Source organism: Pelobates fuscus, chromosome 1 (genome assembly GCF_036172605.1).
Source record: "Pelobates fuscus isolate aPelFus1 chromosome 1, aPelFus1.pri, whole genome shotgun sequence".
NCBI classification, from domain to species: Eukaryota; Metazoa; Chordata; class Amphibia; order Anura; family Pelobatidae; genus Pelobates; species Pelobates fuscus.
Window position 1 is genome coordinate 487,679,283 of NC_086317.1, and position 24,875 is coordinate 487,704,157.

Genomic DNA, 24,875 nt, shown 5'->3' on the forward strand with positions numbered 1-24,875 from the left:
TGCAACCTGATGGTATCATTTCTATTCCGTTTTGAAGGGAAAAAATCACCTAAAATGATTTTGATAAAACTCCTTATAAAATACAATTTGCATTTATATAGCACCGATATATTCTGCAGCACTTTCCAATTATAGGAAGGGGATAATATAGGGAGGGGATGTGAAGAAGGCCGTGTTCAAACAAGCTTACAATCTATGAGGATACAAGGTAGCCGGATATATATCGCTAGGTGTCTGGCCCAGCCAGCTGATATTTACACATGTATTTACTGTAAGAATAAGATCCTCTGTTGGTGTCCCCCAAGGTTCAGTCCTTGGTCCCCTACTGTTCTCCATCTATACTGCCTCCCTTGGTAAACTCATTAGCTCCAATATCATTTCTATGCAGATGACACGCAAATCTACCTGTCCTCTCCTGATCTCTCCCCGTCCCTCTTGACTAGTCTCTCTGACTGCCTCTCTGCTGTTTCTGACTGGATGGCTGCCCACTTCCTTAAACTAAACTTGACCAAAACTGAAATTCTGGTCTTTCCTCCCTCAAGTGTTGTTACTCCTGTGTCTTTCTCCCTCCAAGTCAATGGTGCTACCATCAGCTCCACCACGCAGGCTCGTTGCCTAGGTGTTCTCTTTGACTCCGACCTCTCCTTTAAGCCTCATGTTCACTCTATCGCCAAATCCTGTCATTTCCATTTCAAAAACATTGCATCCGCCCCTACTTAACGCCAGATGCGACTAAGGTGTTGGTCCATTCCACTGTACTTTCTCGCCTTGACTACTGTAATCCACTTCTCAGTGGTCTTACGTGCTCCCAACTTGCGCCGTTACAGTCCATAATGAATGCGGCGGCGAGGCTCATCTTCCTGTCCGCCCGCACTCCCATGCCTCACCGTTCTGTCAGTCCCTACATTGGCTTCCTATAAAATATAGAGCTCAATTTAAAATTCTGGTTCTTGCTTTCAAATGTCTACATAATGCTGCTCCCACCTATCTATCCTCCCTTATACACAAGTATGTCCCGTCTAGGCCCTTACGATCTGCTGAAGACTTATGTCTATCTTCTGTCCGTACTCCCACCTCTGATGCTCGCCTTTAAGACTTCTCGAGGGCTGCACCGTTCCTCCGTTAGATGCTCACCCAGTCTCCACTCCTTCAAAAAATCATTAAAAACCCACTTCTTCATAAAAGCGTGTCAATTAAACTCTAAATAGCTCCCAACTGATTCCTCTTCTGCAACTGTCACTAGTACTAATACTATCCTTACCTTTTGTGTCATTTTACCCCACTCCCAATAGCATGTAAGCTCATTGAGCAGGGCCCTCAATCCCTCTGTTACTGTGTCACTATACCCCACTCCCTCTAACATGTAAACTCACTGAGCAGGGCCCTCAATCCCTCTGTTACTGTGTCACTATACCCCACTCCCTCTAACATGTAAACTCACTGAGCAGGCCCTCAATCCCTCTGTTACTGTGTCACTATACCCCACTCCCTCTAACATGTAAACTCACTGAGTAGGGCCTCAATCCCTCTGTTACTGTGTCACTATACCCCACTCCCTCTAACATGTAAGCTCACTGAGCAGGGCCTCAATCCCTCTGTTACTGTGTCACTATACCCCACTCCCTCTAACATGTAAGCTCACTGAGCAGGGCCCTCAATCCCTCTGTTACTGTGTCACTATACCCCACTCCCTCTAACATGTAAGCTCACTGAGCAGGGCCCTCAATCCCTCTGTTACTGTCACTATACCCCACTCCCTCTAACATGTAAACTCACTGAGCAGGCCCTCAATCCCTCTGTTACTGTCACTATACCCCACTCCATCTCGCATGTAAGCTCATTGAGCAGGGCCCTCAACCCCTCTGTTCCTATGTGTCCAACTTGTCTGGTTACAACTACATGTCTGTTCGTCCACCCATTGTAAAGCGCTGCGGAATTTGACGGCGCTCTATAAATAATATAAAAATAATAATAATCCTGGCTGCTACTTGTGTCCCCTTACAGTCACATTGAGTTATCGGCTTTCTTAGCAGTGAAATAAACTAGGATTTGTTTTACCTGAAGTGCTCCCAGCACACTAACCAGTGAATGTGATGATAACACAAAGTGTATTCTGTACAGAATATATTACGATAGCTGAAAAGAGACGTTTAGTAATGACCGAGGCACTTTACTTACACTACCTGATATGTATTCGATAAAAGGAGTCAATCACTGGATCGCTGTTTGTCTAATAAATCCTACACAGAACATGTCTATTTATTGGCAAAAATTACACCTCCATAGCTGTGGGTGTTGAGTGATGTCTATTCCTCCTTTATTCTCTTTGCTCGCTTTTGTTTTCCATTTGTTCGCCTCCACACGTCCGCCATGACACGGTCTTGTTTTGTGACGCCGCTGAAATCTAGGGATTTGAGCTGCGGCAGAACAGACAGGATGTACGATCTGGTGGTAAAATGAGCATGTAAATGGAAACAGATTATTACTTTCTGATTAATAAATCGTTATCGTTGAGACTGTCGTGCGATCAGTTTATTGAGGGCTATTTCAAAGAGTACATGTATAAATAGCATACATTAAATGTACTAACGCCTTCATTGAAGAGAGTGCTGGAGAGGAAGAATACAACATTTGTCAGAGAAAAATGTGAATATCATCAACAAGAATACAAACAGAACCAGAACCAAATAGAGGAAACAGGAAAGAAAAAGTGAGACATTAAAAAGTGGAACTATACAATTATTATTATATTTATAAAGGTGCCAACAAGATCCGTAGCGCTGTACAATGGGTGGACTAACAAACACGTAATTGTAACCAGACGAGTTGGACGCAAAGGGATTGAGGGCCTGCTCATTGATCTTACATGTTAGAGGGAGTGGGGTATAGTGACACAGTAACAGAGGGATTGAGGGCCTGCTCAATGATCTTACATGTTAGAGGGAGTGGGGTATAGTGACACAGTAACAGAGGGATTGAGGGCCCTGCTCAGTGAGTTTACATGTTAGAGGGAGTGGGGTATAGTGACAGTAACAGAGGGATTGAGGGCCCTGCTCAGTGAGTTTACATGTTAGAGGGAGTGGGGTATAGTGACACAGTAACAGAGGGATTGAGGCCCTGCTCAGTGAGTTTACATGTTAGAGGGAGTGGGGTATAGTGACACAGTAACAGAGGGATTGAGGGCCTGCTCAGTGAGCTTACATGTTAGTGGGAGTGGGGTATAGTGACACAGTAACAGAGGGATTGAGGGCCCTGCTCAGTGGGTTTACATGTTAGAGGGAGTGGGGTATAGTGACACAGTAACAGAGGGATCGAGGGTCCTGCTCAGTGAGCTTATATGTTAGAGGGAGTGGGGTATAGTGACACAGTAACAGAGGGATTGAGGGCCCTGCTCAGTGAGCTTACATGTTAGAGGGAGTGGGGTATAGTGACACAGTAACAGAGGGATTGAGGGCCCTGCTCAGTGAGCTTACATGCTAGAGGTAGTGGGGTATAGTGACACAGTAACAGTGGAATTAAAGGGACACTCCAGGCACCCAGACCACTTCTGCTCATTGGAGTGGTCTGGGTGCCAACTCCCACTACCCTTAACCCTGCAACTGTAATTATTGCAGTTTTTTTAGAAACTGCAATAATTACCTTGCAGGGTTAAGTCCTCCCCTAGTGGCTGTCTACTAGACAGCCACTAGAGGGAACTTCCTGGTCCCTAGCACAGATTATCTGTGCTAGAGCATTTTCAATGCTTTCCTATGGGGTGCACCAATGCGCATACGCGGCATTGCCGCGCATGCGCATTGGGACTCCTCGGCCGGTGGGCGGGATCAGTCTCACCCACCGGCCGATGGAATCAGAAGGTGGAGCGGTGGGGGAGGAGCAGGCAGCGACGTGGGACATGTCGCTGCCTGAGGTAAGTGACTGAAGGGGTTTTCACCCCTTCAGTAACCAGGGATTGGGGGGTGGGAGGGAGAGGGACCCTCCAGTGCCAGGAAAACGGATTGTTTTCCTGGCACTGGAGTTTCCCTTTAAGGGCCTGCTCGGTGAGTTTACATGTTAGAGGGAGTGAGGTATAGTGACACAGTAACAGAGGGATTGAGGGCCCTGCTCAGTGAGTTTACATGTTAGAGGGAGTGGGGTATAGTGACACAGTAACAGAGGGATTGAGGGCCCTGCTCAGTGAGTTTACATGTTAGAGGGAGTGTGGTATAGTGACACAGTAACAGAGGGATTGAGGGCCTGCTCAGTGAGTTTACATGCTAGAGGGAGTGGGGTATAGTGACACAGTAACAGAGGGATTGAGGGCCCTGCTCAGTGAGTTTACATGTTAGAGGGAGTGTGGTATAGTGACACAGTAACAGAGGGATTGAGGGCCTGCTCAGTGAGTTTACATGCTAGAGGGAGTGGGGTATAGTGACACAGTAACAGAGGGATTGAGGGCCCTGCTCAGTGAGTTTACATGCTAGAGGGAGTGTGGTATAGTGACACAGTAACAGAGGGATTGAGGGCCCTGCTCAGTGAGCTTACATGTTAGAGGGAGTGGGGTATAGTGACACAGTAACAGAGGGTTTGAGGAGTGAGGCAGTGAGTTTATATGCTAAAGGGAGTGGGGTAAAGTGACACAAAAGGTAAGGGAAGTATTATGATGCGAGCATCAGACGCAGGTCTTTGGCAGACTGTAGGGGCCTAGATGGGACATATTTGTGTATTAGGGAAGGATAGGTAGGTTGGAGCAGCATTATGTAGAGATTTGAAAGCAAGAACCAGAATTTTATATTGAACCCTATATCTTACAGGAAGCCAGTGCAGGGAATGACAGAGCAGTGAGGGGTGGGAGGTGCAATATTTATTTAATGTTATTTAAATGCTGTGATATCATTGTGGAGATACTGAATATTAAGGGATAAAAATAAAAATATAGAATGTGTGTCTATAATTGTTAGAGGGTGAAAATTTGCAAGAAAACCTATATTTCTAAATAAATATAAATATATATTTTTTTAAATTGACTTTTTTTTTATTTTAATTTTAATCAGATGTATTTTAATAAAATGCTTTTGCATGAAACATCTATCCAAAGATAGTTTTCTATTTAAGATACCATGTAGTCCAAAAGTTATTTAGCACGAAACAGGGATTAGTTTTGCAGTATGGGGCTTGACATTTAGGCAATATTTACATTTTTTGTAAATGAATTACATTAATCAGTTAACTGAACTTGTATCTGGAGAGATAATATGCATTCTTCTATAGCGAAAACGTTATAAAATTAACAAAGTTCAGAAAAAAACCCTCAATCCCTTGGCCTTTCTGCAATGTACACACCATGAATAGCTTACCTTAACTGTTACTCCAAGCACCATAACCACTTCAGTAATTTCAAGTGGTTATGGTACCTGGAGTCTGTATCTGCAGCTTTTCAATATAAAACACACAGAGATATTTTGAATTGCTGTCAGAGGTGCAGAGGTGTCATAAGTACGTCATTAGCCAGTCCGAAACAAGAGTTCCAGGCTAGCTAATGTCAATTCTACGCATATTCTTTTTTCATTGAATGAATGACTAGGGGGATCAGTGTCTGGCTTCTGAACAGCACCCCGTGTTAGAGAAAGCTTTGCGCCAACCAGGACCCAGGTAAGGTGGGAAACCATTGCCGTTTCTTTTTTTAAAAGATGTTTTATTTAACCAATTCTGATGTTTAAGCAAGTACAAGGATATATATCCTATGTGTTATTATTTTATAAAATAGATCAATCCAAACATGAGTGATTAACCTATAATTATTTATATAGCACCAGCAAATTCCGTAGCGCTGTACGATTAAACTAGAGTTAGTTCACCTTGCAATCATTGAGTTATTATGTATAAATGTCCAATTGTTTATAACAAAATCAGTTCTGATGTAACTGATAAACTAAAGTACAAACGTATTATTCTAAATATGGAATCTTCATCTGGATGTAAATATTACAATTATAACAACCAGCAAGAATGAGTCTTTACATTATGATTTAAATCAACGTGAGTTACATCATATTTACCCTGGGTGACACACTAACTAAAACAACAACATTTACAAACGAATACATTAGCGAATAGTCTGACGAGAGCTCGGGTACGTTTGATGAACTGAGGGCTAATTTGCTGAATTAACGACTTGCTCTGGCTACAAAGTGGAGTTGGTTAAAGTATACTCATTTATTGCCAGAGAACTTGTGGATTCAATTCAGGATTTTAGGAGAATACTAGGGCTTCCATAGCGGCAATCAGGGCTAGCAATCTCAAGTCGTAGGCTGTTAGCCGGGCCTAAACTTTACTTCTCACTAAGTCTGGAGGTGGGATTTTCACTTTCTAACAGCTAGAAGAAACCTTGAGCCCTATTCCAATCCTCATACGTAGGGTGTATTCTGCCATAAACCGAGATTAGTGACAAACTCTAAGAATGGGACCTGACTGAGCACCGTATTACCGTTCCCCACGGTTTTCTTTCTACGCTGCGTGAGGATTATGGCAGTTACCGTGTTCAAAACGTACGAAAATCTGTCTGAATAGCTTCACCCCTCTCAGGCATCCTGAAAATTGTTCTGTTTATCGAGCGTCTTTTAGGGTTTTTTATAAAAGTGGGAATTTAAAGAGAATTTAATGTTTAAGGCCAGAGTAGCGGAACTGAAAGAACAGCTGGCTTAGAGAATTCTTCCAGTTCGGCTATTTTGACCTTAAAGGAGCACTATAGTCAACATATAAAAGCAGGAAAGACCGGTCCCCTAGCCTTGTTTTTGCTTTTATATTAGTTTCCCTCTAATATAAAATAAATCAGGTGCTAATCGTGTAAACTTACCTCTGATCCAGCGCAGAGATCCTCAGCAGCCACGCCCCCCTTATCGGCAAAATGACGAAGTAGCAGGGCTCAATCAGACGATTCTCTTAGAGAAGCATCATCGGCTTTGCACTGCACCAATCGCATTGTTCTTCATAGAGAAATCAATGCCGCTCTATGAATGAACTCTGAGCGCTCTAGTATGCGCGTTCGTGAGCTGACTGACAGGTCGGCTTGCTGTCTATGCCTGCCCCCTCCAACAGCAACCCTCCTCAGCCCAAAGTGTGTGTGTTTGCATAGAAACACTATATATAGTGATATCTCTATAGAAATATAGTGTTTGTATACAAACACACACATTGTAAATATTGTAAACATACACACACTCTTTCTATCTATACACCTATATATATATCCCTCTCTATTTCTATATATCCATCCATCGATTCCTCTCTATCCATCCATCCCTCTCTATCCATCCATCCATCTCAATCCATCCATCCATCCCTCTCTATCCATCCATTCCTCTCTATCCATCCATCCATCTCAATCCATCCCTCTCTATCCATCCATCTCAATCCATCCATCCATCCATCCATCCCTCTCTATCCATCCATCTCAATCCATCCATCCATCCCTCACTATCCATCCATCCACCCCTCTCTATCCATCCATCTCAATCCATCCATCCATCCCTCTCTATCCATCCATCCATCTCTATCCATCCATCCCTCACTATCCATCCATCCACCCCTCTCTATCCATCCATCTCAATCAATCCATCCATCCCTCTCTATCCATCCATCTCAATCAATCCATCCATCCCTCTCTATCCATCCATTCCTCTCTATCCATCCATCCATCTCTATCCATCCATCCCTCACTATCCATCCATCCATCCCTCACTAATCATCCATCCACCCCTCTCTATCCATCCATTCCTCTCTATCCATCCATCCATCCCTCACTATCCATCCATCCATCCCTCACTATCCATCCACCCCTCTCTATCCATCCATCTCTATCCATCCATCCCTCACTATCCATCCATCCATCCCTCTCTATCCATCTATCCATCCCTTTCCATCCATCCATCCATCCATCCCTCACTATCCATCCATCCATCCCTCTCTATCCATCCATTCCTCTCTATCCAGAGATGGAAGGATAGAGAGGGATGGATGGATTGATTGATGGATGGATAGATGGATAGAGAGGGATGGATGGATGGATAGAGATGAATATATGGATAGAGATGGATGGATGGATAGAGAGGGATGGATGGATAGTGAGGGATGGATGGATAGATATGGATGGATAGATGGATAGAGAGGGATGGATGGATGGATAGAGATGGATATCCATAGATAGAGAGGGATGGATGGATGGATGAATGGATAGGGAGGGATGGATAGAGAGGGAGGGATGGATGGATGGATAGAGAGGGAGGGATAGATAGAGATGGATATCCATATATAGGGAGGGATGGATGGATAGAGAGGGAGGGATGGATAGAGAGGGATGGATAGAGATGGATGGATAGAGAGGGAGGGATATATATAGGGAGGGATGGATGGATAGAGAGGGATGGATGGATAGAGAGGGATGGATGGATAGAGAGGGATGGATGGGTCACTCTCTCACTCACACTCTCTCACTCACACTCTCACACTCACTAACTCATTTTTTAAAATAAGTTTACTTACTGTTTGAAGTCAGTAGATCCTCCTGCTCGGTCTCCTGCCTTCAGCTGCCTGTCAGCTAGAGCCGACGCTGTGTGTTGCAGGAAATCCTTATCTCCCAAACTGTTGGCTCTGGCTGCTGACAGGCTCTGGGTTACTACACGACACAGGAGGCGCGTTCACAGTGCCTCCTGTGTCCTGAAAGCACGTTTGATGGCTCCGAGCTAAGCGTGAAGACGTCAAACGTGAGTGCTGCACATCAGGCAGGACTTGACTTGGAAGTCCCTCTGGTGGCAGTCTGAGTGGTGTTCCTAGGTTCTAATGTAAACACTGTATTTTCTCAGAAAATACAGTGTTTACATGAAAAAGCCTGTAGGGAGCTATTGTACTCACCTGAACAACCCCATTAAGCTGAAGTGGTTTAGGTGACTATAGTGTCCCTTTAAGCCGAAGTGGTTCAGGTGAATATAGTGTCCCATTAAGCTGAAGTGGTTCAGGCGACTATAGTGTCCCTTTAATCTGAAATGGTTCGGGTGACTATAGTGTCCCTTTAAGCTGAAGTGGTTCATTTGAATATAGTGTCCCATTAAGCTGAAGTGGTTCGGGTGACTATAGTGTCCCTTTCAGCTGAAGTGGTTCGGGTGACTATAGTGTCCCTCTCAGCTGAAGTGGTTCAGGTGACTATAGTGTCCCATTAAGCTGAAGTGGTTCAGGTGACTATAGTGTCCTATTAAGCTGAAGTGGTTCAGGTGACTATAGTGTCCTATTAAGCTCAAGTGGTTCAGGTGACTATAGTGTCCCATTAAGCTGAAGTGGTTTAGGTGACTATAGTGTCCCTTTAAGCTGAACTGGTTCAGGTGACTATAGTGTCCCTTTAAGCCGAAGTGGTTCAGGTGAATATAGTGTCCCATTAAGCTGAAGTGGTTCAGGTGACTATAGTGTCCCTTTAATCTGAAATGGTTCGGGTGATTATAGTGTCCCTTTAAGCTGAAGTGGTTCATTTGAATATAGTGACCCATTAAGCTGAAGTGGTTCGGGTGACTATAGTGTCCCTTTCAGCTGAAGTGGTTCGGGTGAATATAGTGTCCCTCTCAGCTGAAGTGGTTCAGGTGACTATAGTGTCCCATTAAGCTGAAGTGGTTCAGGTGACTATAGTATCCCATTAAGTTGAAGTGCTTCAGGTGACTATAGTATCCCATTAAGTTGAAGTGCTTCAGGTGACTATAGTGTCCCATTAAGCTGAAGTGGTTCAGGTGACTATAGTGTCCTATTAAGCTGAAGTGGTTCAGGTGACTATAGTATCCCATTAAGCTGAAGTGGTTCAGGTGAATATAGTATCCCTTTAAAGGACCACTCTAGTGCCAGGAAAACATACTCGTTTTCCTGGCACTAGAGTGCCCTGAGGGTGCCCCCACCCTCAGGGACCCACTCCCGCCGGGCTCTGGAAAGGGGTAAGGGGTTAAAACTTACCGTTTTTCAGCGGTTGGCGGAGAGCTCTCCTCCTCCTCTCCACCTCCGTTCCTCCCCGTCGGCTGAATGCGCACGCGCGGCAAGAGCTGCGCGCGCATTCAGCCGGTCACATAGGAAAGCATTCATAATGCTTTCCTATGGACGCTTGCGTGCTCTCACTGTGATTTTCACAGTGAGAATCACGCAAGCGCCTCTAGCAGCTGTCAGTGAGACAGCCACTAGAGGAAATAGGGGAAGGCTTAACCCATTAATAAACATAGCAGTTTCTCTGAAACTGCTATGTTTATGAAAAAATGGGTTAACCCTAGAAGGACCTGGCACCCAGACCACTTCATTAAGCTGAAGAGGTCTGGGTGCCTAGAGTGGTCCTTTAAGCTGAAGTGGTTCAGGTGACTATAGTGTCCCATTAAGCTGAAGTGGTTCAGGTGACTATAGTGTCCCATTAAGCTGAAATGGTTCAGGTGACTATAGTGTCCCATTAAGCTGAAGTGGTTCAGGTGACTATAGTGTCCCATTAAGCTGAAGTGGTTCAGGTGACTATAGTGTCCCTTTAATTTTGAATTCTCACTATAGTGAATATCCCTGCCATTTTGCATTACAAAGTGGTGATCTGCTCACCTGTATCCTTTCTCGGTCTCGATTGGGTTGCCATGCAGGGTGAGACTCTTCAAGTTGGGCAGACATGCCAATTTATCCACCTCTGACAGCTGGCGGATGCTGTTACCATGAAGGTTGAGCACTGAAAGCTGGAGGTAAGTGGTCAGGACCTGGAAAGGAGACAATAAAATGTAATATTATAGTTTATAAAACACCAACGTGCAGAATAAAAAAACAAATGTACAAGTAACTGCAGCAGAGCATGCTTAGCACAGAGGAAGGAGTGACGCGAACCATGCTCAGACCAGCATACCTGCTTAAACATGCCCAAATGGGTAATCTAATAGCAGAGAATTTATAGTTTAACTAAATGGGTCTTTATTTAAGGCAAATCGTGTGATATGTACCAGGAATCTGGAAAAATGATGTATTAGTATACATGAGACAATCCAAAATGTCCAATACACGGCCCTTGCCCTGTTCACCTCTCACAGCGTTACATGGGAGCACACAAAGAGAAAGGTAGCACTTTGTTACTCTTTAAGTGATGGATCGGCAAGATTGTTATTTAATGCATGTTGTCCACATTCTCCAAATCTTCTCAACTGATTTGTATTGTAAAAGAAAGAAATGGGAACCAAGTTCGCACCCAGTTATGCTAATTTATTTATGGCATTTTGGGAAGACCACTTTATTTACGGGCAGCATGACTGGGTGGAGAACTTGGTTACCTATGGCCGTTACATAGATGATATCTCTTTTTTATATGGGAAGGACAAGAAGAAGATCTGTCCACCTTTATAAATATTTTAAACTCCAACACATGGGGGATCCAACTAACAAGTAGTTGGAGTAAAAAAGAAGTTATCTTTTTAGATCTAAATATATATATATAGAAAACAATTGTATTAAGACTAAAAAACATTTTAAAACCGTTGAAGCGAATAGTTTTATAGGAAGAGACAGCTGTCACTTTCTACCATGGTTGGAGAAAGCCCCTAAGGGGCAATTCCTTAGAATAAGAAGGAATTGCACAGATGTAGAAATGTTTGAAATTCAGTCCAATAAAATCAAATCAGATTTTATGGAAAAAGGATATGAAGGAACAAAATTAGAAATATCAAGACAGGAAATTAAAGAAATAGAGAGAACTAGTATCCTACAATTGTAGCGGTACTTACCCTCTCCAGGGGCCGGCCGGGGTCCTCTCTTCTCGCCGCGCGCAGTCCTGCTCCTGCACGAGCCGCGCGCGGCTCAGCCAACGATAAGATCAGTCAGGCGGGCAGTGACCGCGAGAAGCGGTCACGTGTCCCGCCCGACACTAAGAGCGCGCCGCGCGTCTCGGGCGCGCTCTTAAAGGGACAGTGGGAGACTAAATTAGAATCAGTCTCCCATTGGCCCCTGTCATGCCACGTTCCCCATACACTCACGTTTTGGGGGCGTGGATATGACAGGGGCCAATCAAAGTGAACATTAGGGTATTTATACTCACCTGTTTCCTTTGCTCCTTGCCCTATCGTGGTTTCTGTCCAGTTCCCTTTAGTGCTTGTATCGTTCAGTTGGTTTTTTGGTGCTTGACCTTGGCTTTGTTCCTGACTCCGCTCTCTCTTTATCCTTGCTTGCTTATCCGCTGTTTTGTTCTCTGTGTACCAGTCCTCGGCTTGTTCTACGTTACACTGTCTCTCAGTTCCCTTGACCTCAGCTTGTTCTAGACTCTGTCTTTCTTATACTCGTCCAGTCCGGCCATTCTAAGGTCCGGTAAGACGAACCCTGGTTTCTTGTCTCTTGACTATCTGAACTATTCCTGCGTGTTGGGGTATATTACCGTGACATTACGATAGGGCCATGGACCCCGCAGGTTTAGGGCAACAGATGGCCACTCATGAGGCTAGATTCGCAGAACAGGATCACCGTATGGATCAAATGGCTCAAGCCATCCAGACACTGTTATCCAGATCAGCTCCGGTACCTGTACCTGCGCCTCCTGTAAACCCTATACTAGACACAGCTAATATGCCTAATGCTTCAGCACATCTAACCCCGCCACCTAGGTATGGAGGGGACGCTAAGACATGTAGGGGATTCCTTAATCAAGTGGAATTCCACTTTGAAATGTACCCACGTTCATTTCCCACTGATAGATCTAAGGTGGGTTTTCTTATGCACCAGCTTACGGATAAGGCACTAGAATGGGCAAATCCTATTTGGGAGGCTAATGGGCCTATGGTACACGACTTCAATAGCTTCCTCACAGCGTTTCGTAGAACATTTGACACGACTAAAAGGTCAAAAAATGCCGCCAGGGCATTAATGAGAATAGAGCAAGGATCTAAATCTGTAGCCGATTATGCTATTCAGTTCCGTACCCTTGCCTCACAGGTAGATTGGACTAATAATGGGCTTACTACTGCGTTTATGGAAGGTCTGTCTGAAACTATGTTGGATGAGGTAGCAGCTAAGGACCTCCCTGTACCCCTGGAGGACCTGATTGACTATCTTATCGATATAGATAACAGGATCCGTGACAGGTTATATACCAGGTCCAGAAATAGACGTTTTGTTCCCGTTAACTCACCTAGAGCTGAGACTCCCGAGGGATCTAAAGGGTCAGAGGAGGAACCTATGCAGTTAGGGGTTGCCAAACTTACTGACGCTGAAAAGCTTTATAGGAGAAAGGAGGGACTTTGTCTTTATTGTGGTAGGAGGGGTCATATGAGACAAGAATGTCCCGTGCGTCCGGGAAACTATCGCACCTAAGACCGTATAGAGGACTGGCCTTGGGTGTGACATCACAGTCCTCACATTTGCCTCTTAATAAATTACTTCTCCCTGTTTCCCTGCACCTTGGTAGTAACTGCATAGTAGGGAATATACTAGCCCTGGTTGATTCCGGAGCGGCCGAAAACTTTATTGATTCCAGTTTTGTCAAGGAGAATAACATACCCACCAGAGAGAAGGAGACACCCTTGGCCGTTGAGGCCATAGATGGTAGACCATTATGCTCTCCAGTTATCACACATGAAACTGTTCCACTACATATGTCTACAGGGGTGTTACACTCTGAGACCATTCGGTTTCAGATCATTACTTCTCCTTCCTCTCACCTCGTGTTAGGGTATCCTTGGTTGCGTACTCATAATCCCACCATTGATTGGGAGTCAGGACAAATAGTTTCTTGGAGTGATTCTTGCCAAGAGTCTTGTATTGTTAAAATCACCCCTTTGAATTCTACTAATATTCCTCCCGTGCCTACGGTCATACCCCCTCAGTACCTGTCTCTTAAGTCTGTTTTTGATAAAAGGGAGGCTGAAAAATTGCCACCTCACAGGCCTTACGACTGTGCTATTAATTTACTACCTGGTACGATGCCTCCCAAAGGGAGAATATATCCTTTATCTCCTCAGGAGAATCTGGTTATGGAGGAATATATTAAGGAATCTTTAGAGAAGGGATTTATAAGAAGATCCTCTTCCCCGGCAGGGGCTGGTTTCTTCTTTGTATCTAAGAAAGATGGCGAATTAAGGCCTTGTATTGACTATAGGGGCCTAAATAAAATCACCATCAAAAATGCGTACCCCATACCTTTGATCACAGACTTATTTGATAGGCTTAAACAGGCCACAGTTTTTACTAAATTGGACCTTAAGGGTGCTTACAATCTCATACGTATCAAAAAGGATCACGAATGGAAGACCGCATTCAATACCAGGAGTGGCCACTACGAATATACTGTGATGCCCTTTGGCCTTTGTAACGCCCCAGCAGTTTTTCAAGAATTTATTAATGATGTCCTACGTCAATATATACATACATTCATTATAGTATACTTGGACAACATATTAATTTATTCTACTGATTTACAGACTCATCACATGCATGTTAAATTAGTGTTGAGAACTCTTCTGGTTAACGGTCTCTATTGCAAACTCGAAAAATGTTCATTTGATCAATCTGAAGTCCAATTCTTGGGTTATATAATCTCTGCCAAGGGTTTTCGTATGGATCCCAAGAAACTTTCTGCCATTATGGAATGGCCTCTACCTCAGGGTTTGAAAGCCATTCAGCGTTTTCTGGGGTTCTCAAATTATTATAGGCGTTTTATTAAAGGGTTTTCTGCCATTGTAGCACCTATAACCAGAATGACCAAGAAGGATGGTAATACTCATGTCTGGAAACCAGAAGCACTCGAGGCCTTTAAATTCCTGAAGGCTTCATTTGCCTCTGCTCCTATTTTACAGCATCCTGTCCCTTCACTGCCCTTTATTCTTGAAGTTGATGCTTCTGAGATAGGGGTAGGTGCTATCTTGTCTCAAAGAGATTCACCTGAAAAGCCGTTACACCCTTGTGGCTTCTTTTCCAGACAGATGTCCAAAGCAGAGAAGAATTATGATGTAGGCAATCGTGAACTCCTTGCTATCATTTTGGCGCTCAAGGAATGGAGACATCTGCTAGAGGGTACTAGGGATCCCATCCTCATTTTAACAGATCACAAAAACCTCTCCTATCTCAGTGAAGCAAAAAGATTGTCTTCTAGGCAGGCCAGGTGGTCTCTGTTTTTGTCTCGTTTTAATTACATAATCACATACAGACCAGGTGATCGTAATACTAAAGCTGACGCTCTGTCCAGACAATTCGAGACTACTGACAAACTCGAGATCGATGTTACCCCTGTCATTCCGCCTGACAGAATAATAGCTACTACTGTTCTTTCTATTTCGTCTTCCCTCTTACAAGCTATTCAGGCTAAACAAAACTTGGCTCCTGGGGAGAGTCCTGCTGATAAGCTATTCGTTGATATACCGGAGAGACGAGACATCTTGTCATTATATCATGACACTAGAACTGCTGGACACCCTGGTATTTCTAAGACATTCTCAGCAGTTTCTAGATATTTCTGGTGGGCTTCCTTGCGCAAGGACGTCACCGATTACGTTAATGCCTGTAGTACTTGTGCCAGTATGAAGTCCTCCCACAGAGTTCCTTGTGGGTTGTTGCATCCGTTGCCCATACCCGAGAGGCCGTGGTCCAATATATCCATGGATTTTATTGTTGAATTACCTCCCTCTAATGGTAAAACTGTCATCCTGATGATTGTGGATCGTTTTTCTAAGATGGCTCATTTTGTGTCGCTTGTCAAATTGCCATCATCCAAGGAACTTGCCTCTATCTTTGCCAGGGAGGTGTTTCGGTTGCATGGTATTCCCACTTCGATCGTGTCCGATAGGGGTAGCCAGTTTATCTCCAGATTCTGGAAAACGTTTTGTACAGAGATGGGTATCTCCCTCTCGTTTTCTTCCGCTTACCACCCCCAGTCTAATGGAGCTGCTGAACGTGCCAACCAATCTCTAGAGCAGTATCTTCGTTGTTTCGTGTCCCACCATCAGAACAATTGGGCTGACCTTCTTCCTTGGGCTGAGTTTGCTCGTAATAATGCTGCTCATGAATCCTCCGGTAACAGCCCTTTTTACGTTGTTTATGGCCGGCATCCCGTGGTTCTTCCAGCTGCGTTCTCCTTGCAGGGCATGCCAGCTCTGGATGAACATTTGGCTAGTCTACGTAATACTTGGGAGCAGGTTCAGTGTTCTTTGGTGGCTTCCGCTGCTCGCCAGAAGGTTCAGGCAGACAAGCATCGCAGGGCGGCTCCATCCTATGCTGTGGGAGACCGGGTTTGGCTTTCTACTCGCAATATTCGTCTTCGTGTGCCTTCTATGAAGTTGGCCCCTCGTTTTATTGGTCCTTTTCGTATCTTGCATGTGGTTAATCCTGTCTCGTATGCATTGGATCTTCCTAGGAATCTACGCATTCCTAACGTGTTTCATACCTCCTTGTTAAAACCCCTCCTGTGCAACCGTTATACTCGGCATGTCCCTCCTCCTCCTCCGGTTTCTGTGGAGGGCCATGAGGAATTTGAAGTGGCGGCTATAATTGACTCTCGTTTTCTTCGGGGTCGCCTCCAATATCTGGTACATTGGAAGGGCTATGGGTCTGAGGAACGCAGTTGGATTTCCGCTGGCGCTGTTCACGCTCCTCGCCTTGTGCGTTCTTTCCACGCTTGTTTTCCTGCCAGGCCTGCTCCTCCCCACCCGGTGGGCGTGTCTTCAGGGGGGGGTACTGTAGCGGTACTTACCCTCTCCAGGGGCCGGCCGGGGTCCTCTCTTCTCGCCGCGCGCGGCTCAGCCAACGATAAGATCAGTCAGGCGGGCAGTGACCGCGAGAAGCGGTCACGTGTCCCGCCCGACACTAAGAGCGCGCCGCGCGTCTCGGGCGCGCTCTTAAAGGGACAGTGGGAGACTAAATTAGAATCAGTCTCCCATTGGCCCCTGTCATGCCACGTTCCCCATACACTCACGTTTTGGGGGCGTGGATATGACAGGGGCCAATCAAAGTGAACATTAGGGTATTTATACTCACCTGTTTCCTTTGCTCCTTGCCCTATCGTGGTTTCTGTCCAGTTCCCTTTAGTGCTTGTATCGTTCAGTTGGTTTTTTGGTGCTTGACCTTGGCTTTGTTCCTGACTCCGCTCTCTCTTTATCCTTGCTTGCTTATCCGCTGTTTTGTTCTCTGTGTACCAGTCCTCGGCTTGTTCTACGTTACGCTGTCTCTCAGTTCCCTTGACCTCGGCTTGTTCTAGACTCTGTCTTTCTTATACTCGTCCAGTCCGGCCATTCTAAGGTCCGGTAAGACGAACCCTGGTTTCTTGTCTCTTGACTATCTGAACTATTCCTGCGTGTTGGGGTATATTACCGTGACAACAATATAAAGAGAAAGAGGGAAATGCTGATAATAAAATTCCGTTTGTATGTACGTATAGTTCAAATAATTATAAAGTGAGAAAGACAGTGTCGAAATATTGGCACATCCTCCTCCAAGATCCTGCATTAAAAACTTTTCTCCCAGAGAAACCCCGCTTTATACATAGAGGAGTCAATAACCTAAGGAAATCTTTAACTTCCAGTTATATAAAAGAAAAACCCAATACAAACACCACTTTTTTAAATTCAGAAAAAGGTTTCTTTGGATGTGGAATGTGCCTAGCCTGTAAAAGAACCGAAAACAAAAAAAAAGACATAGAAATAAATTTAAATGCAATGAAGGGCATGAATATCCGATTAAAGAATTCATAACGTGCCATTCAAAAAACCTCATCTACCTCATGCAATGCCCATGTGGGCTAAATTATATAGGGAAGACTACAAGAGCCCTACACTTAAGAATAGAAGAACATGGTCGAAATATTAACAAAGGTTTTGAAAAACATAGCGTGTCATTACACTATAAAATCCACCATAATTGTGAGACAAAAGGTACAATATTTCTGGGAATAAATAAGATATCTAAAGATTGGAGAGGAGGTAATTTTAATTTAAAACTGAGTAAAGTAGAAATGGAATGGATTTTTAAATTCAATAGCCTTATCCCTAATGGTTTAAATTCAGATTTCGAAATGTGTCATTTTTTTAACTGATTAGTTTTAGTCACTCCTCCTTTAAAATAAATAAAAAAAGTTTTAGTATATATTAAACTGTCATTTTCAAGTCTTTCTATTCCACACGTTTTTATATGTATACATTTTTATAATTTTTTCTAGTTTTTATCCATTTCATTTTTGGGGGCTATTTATTACTAGTGGAGTTTTTTATTTGTACAATAAATGTAGTAGTTACATTACTAGCAGCATGGTCCATTTCATGCCGATTCCTGGTGAAGTGGTCCATTTCATGCCGATTCCTGGTGAAGTGGTCCATTTCATGCCGATTCCTGGTGAAGTGGTCTGTTACATGCCGATTCCTGGGAAGTGGTCTATTACATGCCGATTCCTGGGAAGTGGTCTATTACATGCCGATTCCTGGGAAGTGGTCTATTTCATGCCGATTCCTGGTGAAGTGGTCCATTTCATGCCGATTCCTGGGAAGTGGTCTATTACATGCCGATTCCTGGGAAGTGGTCTATTACATGCCGATTCCTGGTGAAGTGGTCCATTACATGCTGATTCCTGGTGAAGTGGTCCATTTCATGCCGATTCCTGGTGAAGTGGTCCATTTCATGCCGATTCCTGGTGAAGTGGTCTGTTACATGCCGATTCCTGGTGAAGTGGTCTGTTACATGCCGATTCCTGGGAAGTGGTCTATTACATTCCGATTCCTGGGAAGTGGTCTATTACATGCCGATTCCTGGTGAAGTGGTCCATTACATGCTGATTCCTGGTGAAGTGGTCTGTTACATGCCGATTCCTGGGGAAGTGGTCTGTTACATGCCGATTCCTGGGAAGTGGTTTATTACATGCCGATTCCTGGTGAAGTGGTCCATTTCATGCCGATTCCTGGTGAAGTGGTCTGTTACATGCCGATTCCTGGGAAGTGGTCTATTACATGCCGATTCCTGGGAAGTGGTCTATTTCATGCCGATTCCTGGTGAAGTGGTCCATTACATGCCGATTCCTGGGGAAGTGGTCTGTTACATGCCGATTCCTGGGGAAGTGGTCTGTTACATGCCGATTCCTGGGGAAGTGGTCTATTACATGCCGATTCCTGGGAAGTGGTCTATTACATGCCGATTCCTGGTGAAGTGGTCCATTACATGCCGATTCCTGGTGAAGTGGTCTGTTACATGCCGATTCCTGGGAAGTGGTCTATTACATGCCGATTCCTGGTGAAGTGGTCTGTTACATGCCGATTCCTGGGGAAGTGGTCTGTTACATGCCGATTCCTGGGGAAGTGGTCTGTTACATGCCGATTCCTGGTGAAGTGGACTGTTACATGCCGATTCCTGGGAAGTGGTCTGTTACATGCTAGATAGTTACATTACTAGCGGCATGGTCCATTACATGCCGATTCCTGGTGAAGTGGTCTGTTACATGACGATTCCTGGGGAAGTGGTCTGTTACATGCCGATTCCTGGGGAAGTGGTCTGTTACATGCCGATTCCTGGTGAAGTGGTCTGTTACATGCCGATTCCTGGTGAAGTGGTCTGTTACATGCTAGATAGTTACATTACTAGCGGCATGGTCCATTTCATGCCGATTACTGGGAAGTGGTCCATTACATGCCGATTCCTGGTGAAGTGGTCTGTTACATGCCGATTCCTGGTGAAGTGGTCTGTTACATGCCGATTCCTGGGGAAGTGGTCTGTTACATGCCGATTCCTGGGGAAGTGGTCTGTTACATGCCGATTCCTGGGAAGTGGTCTGTTACATGCCGATTCCTGGGAAGTGGTCTGTTACATGCTGATTCCTGGGGAAGTGGTCTGTTACATGCCGATTCCTGGGGAAGTGGTCTATTACATGCCGATTCCTGGTGAAGTGGTCTGTTACATGCCGATTCCTGGTGAAGTGGTCTGTTACATGCCGATTCCTGGTGAAGTGGTCTGTTACATGCCGATTCCTGGGAAGTGGTCTGTTACATGCCGATTCCTGGGAAGTGGTCTGTTACATGCCGATTCCTGGTGAAGTGGTCTGTTACATGCCGATTCCTGGTGAAGTGGTCTGTTACATGCCGATTCCTGGTGAAGTGGTCTGTTACATGCCGATTCCTGGGAAGTGGTCTGTTACATGCCGATTCCTATGGAAGTGGTCTGTTACATGCCGATTCCTGGTGAAGTGGTCTTTTACATGCCGATTCCTGGGAAGTGGTCTGTTACATGCCGATTCCTGGTGAAGTGGTCTGTTACATGCCGATTCCTGGGAAGTGGTCTGTTACATGCTAGATAGTTACATTACTAGCGGCATGGTCCATTACATGCCGATTCCTGGTGAAGTGGTCTGTTACATGACGATTCCTGGGGAAGTGGTCTGTTACATGACGATTCCTGGGGAAGTGGTCTGTTACATGCCGATTCCTGGTGAAGTGGTCTGTTACATGCTAGATAGTTACATTACTAGCGGCATGGTCCATTTCATGCCGATTACTGGGAAGTGGTCCATTACATGCCGATTCCTGGTGAAGTGGTCTGTTACATGCCGATTCCTGGTGAAGTGGTCTGTTACATGCCGATTCCTGGGGAAGTGGTCTGTTACATGCCGATTCCTGGGGAAGTGGTCTGTTACATGCCGATTCCTGGGGAAGTGGTCTGTTACATGCCGATTCCTGGTGAAGTGGTCTGTTACATGCCGATTCCTGGTGAAGTGGTCTGTTACATGCCGATTCCTGGTGAAGTGGTCTGTTACATGCCGATTCCTGGGAAGTGGTCTGTTACATGCCGATTCCTGGGAAGTGGTCTGTTACATGCCAATTCCTGGGGAAGTGGTCTGTTACATGCCGATTCCTGGGGAAGTGGTCTATTACATGCCGATTCCTGGTGAAGTGGTCTGTTACATGCCGATTCCTGGTGAAGTGGTCTGTTACATGCCGATTCCTGGGAAGTGGTCTGTTACATGCCGATTCCTGGGAAGTGGTCTGTCACATGCCGATTCCTGGGAAGTGGTCTGTTACATGTCGATTCCTGGTGAAGTGGTCTGTTACATGCCGATTCCTGGGAAGTGGTCCGTTACATGCCGATTCCTGGTGAAGTGGTCCGTTACATGCCGATTCCTGGGAAGTGGTCTGTTACATGCCGATTCCTGGTGAAGTGGTCTGTTACATGCCGATTCCTGGGAAGTGGTCTGTTACATGCCGATTCCTGGTGAAGTGGTCCATTACATGCCGATTCCTGGTGAAGTGGTCTGTTACATGCCGATTCCTGGTGAAGTGGTCTGTTACATGCCGATTCCTGGGGAAGTGGTCTGTTACATGCCGATTCCTGGGGAAGTGGTCTGTTACATGCCGATTCCTGGGAAGTGGTCTGTTACATGCCGATTCCTGGGAAGTGGTCTGTTACATGCTGATTCCTGGGGAAGTGGTCTGTTACATGCCGATTCCTGGGGAAGTGGTCTATTACATGCCGATTCCTGGTGAAGTGGTCTGTTACATGCCGATTCCTGGTGAAGTGGTCTGTTACATGCCGATTCCTGGGAAGTGGTCTGTTACATGCCGATTCCTGGGAAGTGGTCTGTTACATGCCGATTCCTGGGAAGTGGTCTGTTACATGCCGATTCCTGGTGAAGTGGTCTGTTACATGCCGATTCCTGGTGAAGTGGTCTGTTACATGCCGATTCCTGGGAAGTGGTCTGTTACATGCCGATTCCTAGGGAAGTGGTCTGTTACATGCCGATTCCTGGTGAAGTGGTCTTTTACATGCCGATTCCTGGGAAGTGGTCTGTTACATGCCGATTCCTGGTGAAGTGGTCTGTTACATGCCGATTCCTGGGAAGTGGTCTGTTACATGCTAGATAGTTACATTACTAGCGGCATGGTCCATTACATGCCGATTCCTGGTGAAGTGGTCTGTTACATGACGATTCCTGGGGAAGTGGTCTGTTACATGACGATTCCTGGGGAAGTGGTCTGTTACATGCCGATTCCTGGTGAAGTGGTCTGTTACATGCTAGATAGTTACATTACTAGCGGCATGGTCCATTTCATGCCGATTACTGGGAAGTGGTCCATTACATGCCGATTCCTGGTGAAGTGGTCTGTTACATGCCGATTCCTGGTGAAGTGGTCTGTTACATGCCGATTCCTGGGGAAGTGGTCTGTTACATGCCGATTCCTGGGGAAGTGGTCTGTTACATGCCGATTCCTGGGGAAGTGGTCTGTTACATGCCGATTCCTGGTGAAGTGGTCTGTTACATGCCGATTCCTGGTGAAGTGGTCTGTTACATGCCGATTCCTGGTGAAGTGGTCTGTTACATGCCGATTCCTGGGAAGTGGTCTGTTACATGCCGATTCCTGGGAAGTGGTCTGTTACATGCCAATTCCTGGGGAAGTGGTCTGTTACATGCCGATTCCTGGGGAAGTGGTCTATTACATGCCGATTCCTGGTGAAGTGGTCTGTTACATGCCGATTCCTGGTGAAGTGGTCTGTTACATGCCGATTCCTGGGAAGTGGTCTGTTACATGCCGATTCCTGGGAAGTGGTCTGTCACATGCCGATTCCTGGGAAGTGGTCTGTTACATGCCGATTCCTGGTGAAGTGGTCTGTTACATGCCGATTCCTGGGAAGTGGTCCGTTACATGCCGATTCCTGGTGAAGTGGTCCGTTACATGCCGATTCCTGGGAAGTGGTCTGTTACATGCCGATTCCTGGTGAAGTGGTCTGTTACATGCCGATTCCTGGGAAGTGGTCTGTTACATGCCGATTCCTGGTGAAGTGGTCCATTACATGCCGATTCCTGGTGAAGTGGTCTGTTACATGCCGATTCCTGGTGAAGTGGTCTGTTACATGCCGATTCCTGGTGAAGTGGTCTGTTACATGCCGATTCCTGGGAAGTGGTCTGTTACATGCCGATTCCTGGGGAAGTGGTCTGTTACATGCCGATTCCTGGGGAAGTGGTCTATTACATGCCGATTCCTGGTGAAGTGGTCTGTTACATGCCGATTCCTGGTGAAGTGGTCTGTTACATGCCGATTCCTGGTGAAGTGGTCTGTTACATGCCGATTCCTGGGAAGTGGTCTGTTACATGCCGATTCCTGGTGAAGTGGTCCGTTACATGCCGATTCCTGGTGAAGTGGTCTGTTACATGCCGATTCCTGGTGAAGTGGTCTGTTACATGCCGATTCCTGGTGAAGTGGTCTGTTACATGCCGATTCCTGGTGAAGTGGTCTGTTACATGCCGATTCCTGGGGAAGTGGTCTGTTACATGCCGATTCCTGGGAAGTGGTCTGTTACATGCCGATTCCTGGGAAGTGGTCTGTTACATGCTAGATAGTTACATTACTAGCGGCCTGGTCCATTACATGCCGATTCCTGGTGACGCTGTTCTGCTACATTCCTCTGCACAATGCAGCAATATGTGCAATCATGTTTGCAAGCACATACATCTGTGAACAGAAACGAATCTTCACAGATACAAATCCGAAGCAAATTAACAGGTGAAAAAGAAAATCAACCTGCAACCAATTATCAAAAAGATCGAGCACAACCAACATGTTGACATCTCATGGCAGTGGCCTCCGATAAGAATTTCAGTCAGTCACCTGGCTACCGCTCTAAAAATGATGTGCACCCCTAATTTATACCAGCGTAGTCCACACTAGAGTATAGAGGCTCCATATACTAGGAACAAATGCAGCAAGAATAAGAGAGGGTTGACAAGAATGTTCACAATGAGAACGTTGTACATTGTATGAATGAGATGGGGGGAGCATTGGATCCCAATTAGAGATGGCAGATCAGATGCTGAGCTGTGTCTATACAACGTATGTCAACAGGCTTACTGGATCAATGGTGGACAGGTCATTGAAAGACAGGTCAATCCAGGAGAGCTGTGATGAGTCACTTAGAAGCTTCTCCATTGTTTCCCCGAAGCCTTGAAGGTCAGTTAGGATATTGTTGTTGAGACGCAAGGCTTGACTCAGCAACTTCCCATCTTTACATCGTTTGACTGGCTTCAGTCCCATGCGGGGCTCCTCCAACATAGCGTCTGCAATGACAGGACATAGTAAAACACTGTACAAATGGCTCTTTCACTAACTCATTTTTCTATAGTTGTTTTACAATAAGTAGACCTGTATTTGTATAAAAGACAAAGGGTTAATATTACCCCTGTCTAAATATAAACACCCTTATTGCCCCAGGCATTAGCCATTGCTGCCTATTCACTAAAAAGACTCTGTCCCACAGGGAAAGGACCAGAAAATGAACCTGGCACTGGTCTGCCTCCTCTCATTGGACATCAGTATGTGGCTAAATATTAATAATGGGGATGGGGGGGGGGGGGGGGGGAGTGACAAGCTAAAGCAGTGGCTTGCGGGTGGGGGCTCTATAACAATGCATGGGTGGAATTGTCAGTATGCGCGGAGCCCTCCATGGGCCCACATGCATTGTTCTTGTGTGTCAAGTTTTTTTTGTTTTTTTTTGCGATTCATGTATTTTTTTTTTTGTTTTTTTTAAGAGTTACATCACAGAGCGGCCAGAGGTGCCATTAGTCAGCCTGGAAGATGCAAAACCATTAATTAGCCCAATTATTATCTGCGAATGTCAATTCTGTCCAAATTGAACATCTGTTGTCAGCACACATACCATCAGTCCATGCTTCGAGATGTTCCTGCATGGGATATAAAGTATTATTTTCACAGATGTTTAGATGTATTGCCACCCCACTATTATTAGGGTAAATGGAGTAGCTAAGGGATATGTTATGAGGAGTGGCTAGGAGATTGGGGACCCCTACCTACCCATAGGGGAAAACACTAAACCAAGGGAAAAACATATTCAGCTGATATCAATGGTTGGAGGGTTGTGGGAGACAATAGCATGTTCTCCTGGTGTTTATTATAGCT

At 45.3% G+C, this 24,875-nt stretch overlaps 1 protein-coding gene across 1 annotated transcript in view; it reads right to left on the reverse strand.

Annotated features, from left to right (window-relative positions):
• Positions 1-1,921: 1,921 nt before the first annotated feature.
• The window catches only part of LRRC51 (leucine rich repeat containing 51), a 45,627-nt gene continuing 22,673 nt past the window's right edge, over positions 1,922-24,875 (reverse strand). Inside the window, exons 3-5 of the mRNA XM_063445007.1 lie at positions 23,811-24,016; positions 10,582-10,730; positions 1,922-2,445 (exon numbers count right to left, since the gene is read on the reverse strand). Of these exons, the coding sequence (XP_063301077.1) occupies positions 2,307-2,445; positions 10,582-10,730; positions 23,811-24,016 (494 nt within the window). The 3' untranslated portion in view covers positions 1,922-2,306. The remainder of the gene's footprint in view (positions 2,446-10,581; positions 10,731-23,810; positions 24,017-24,875) is intronic.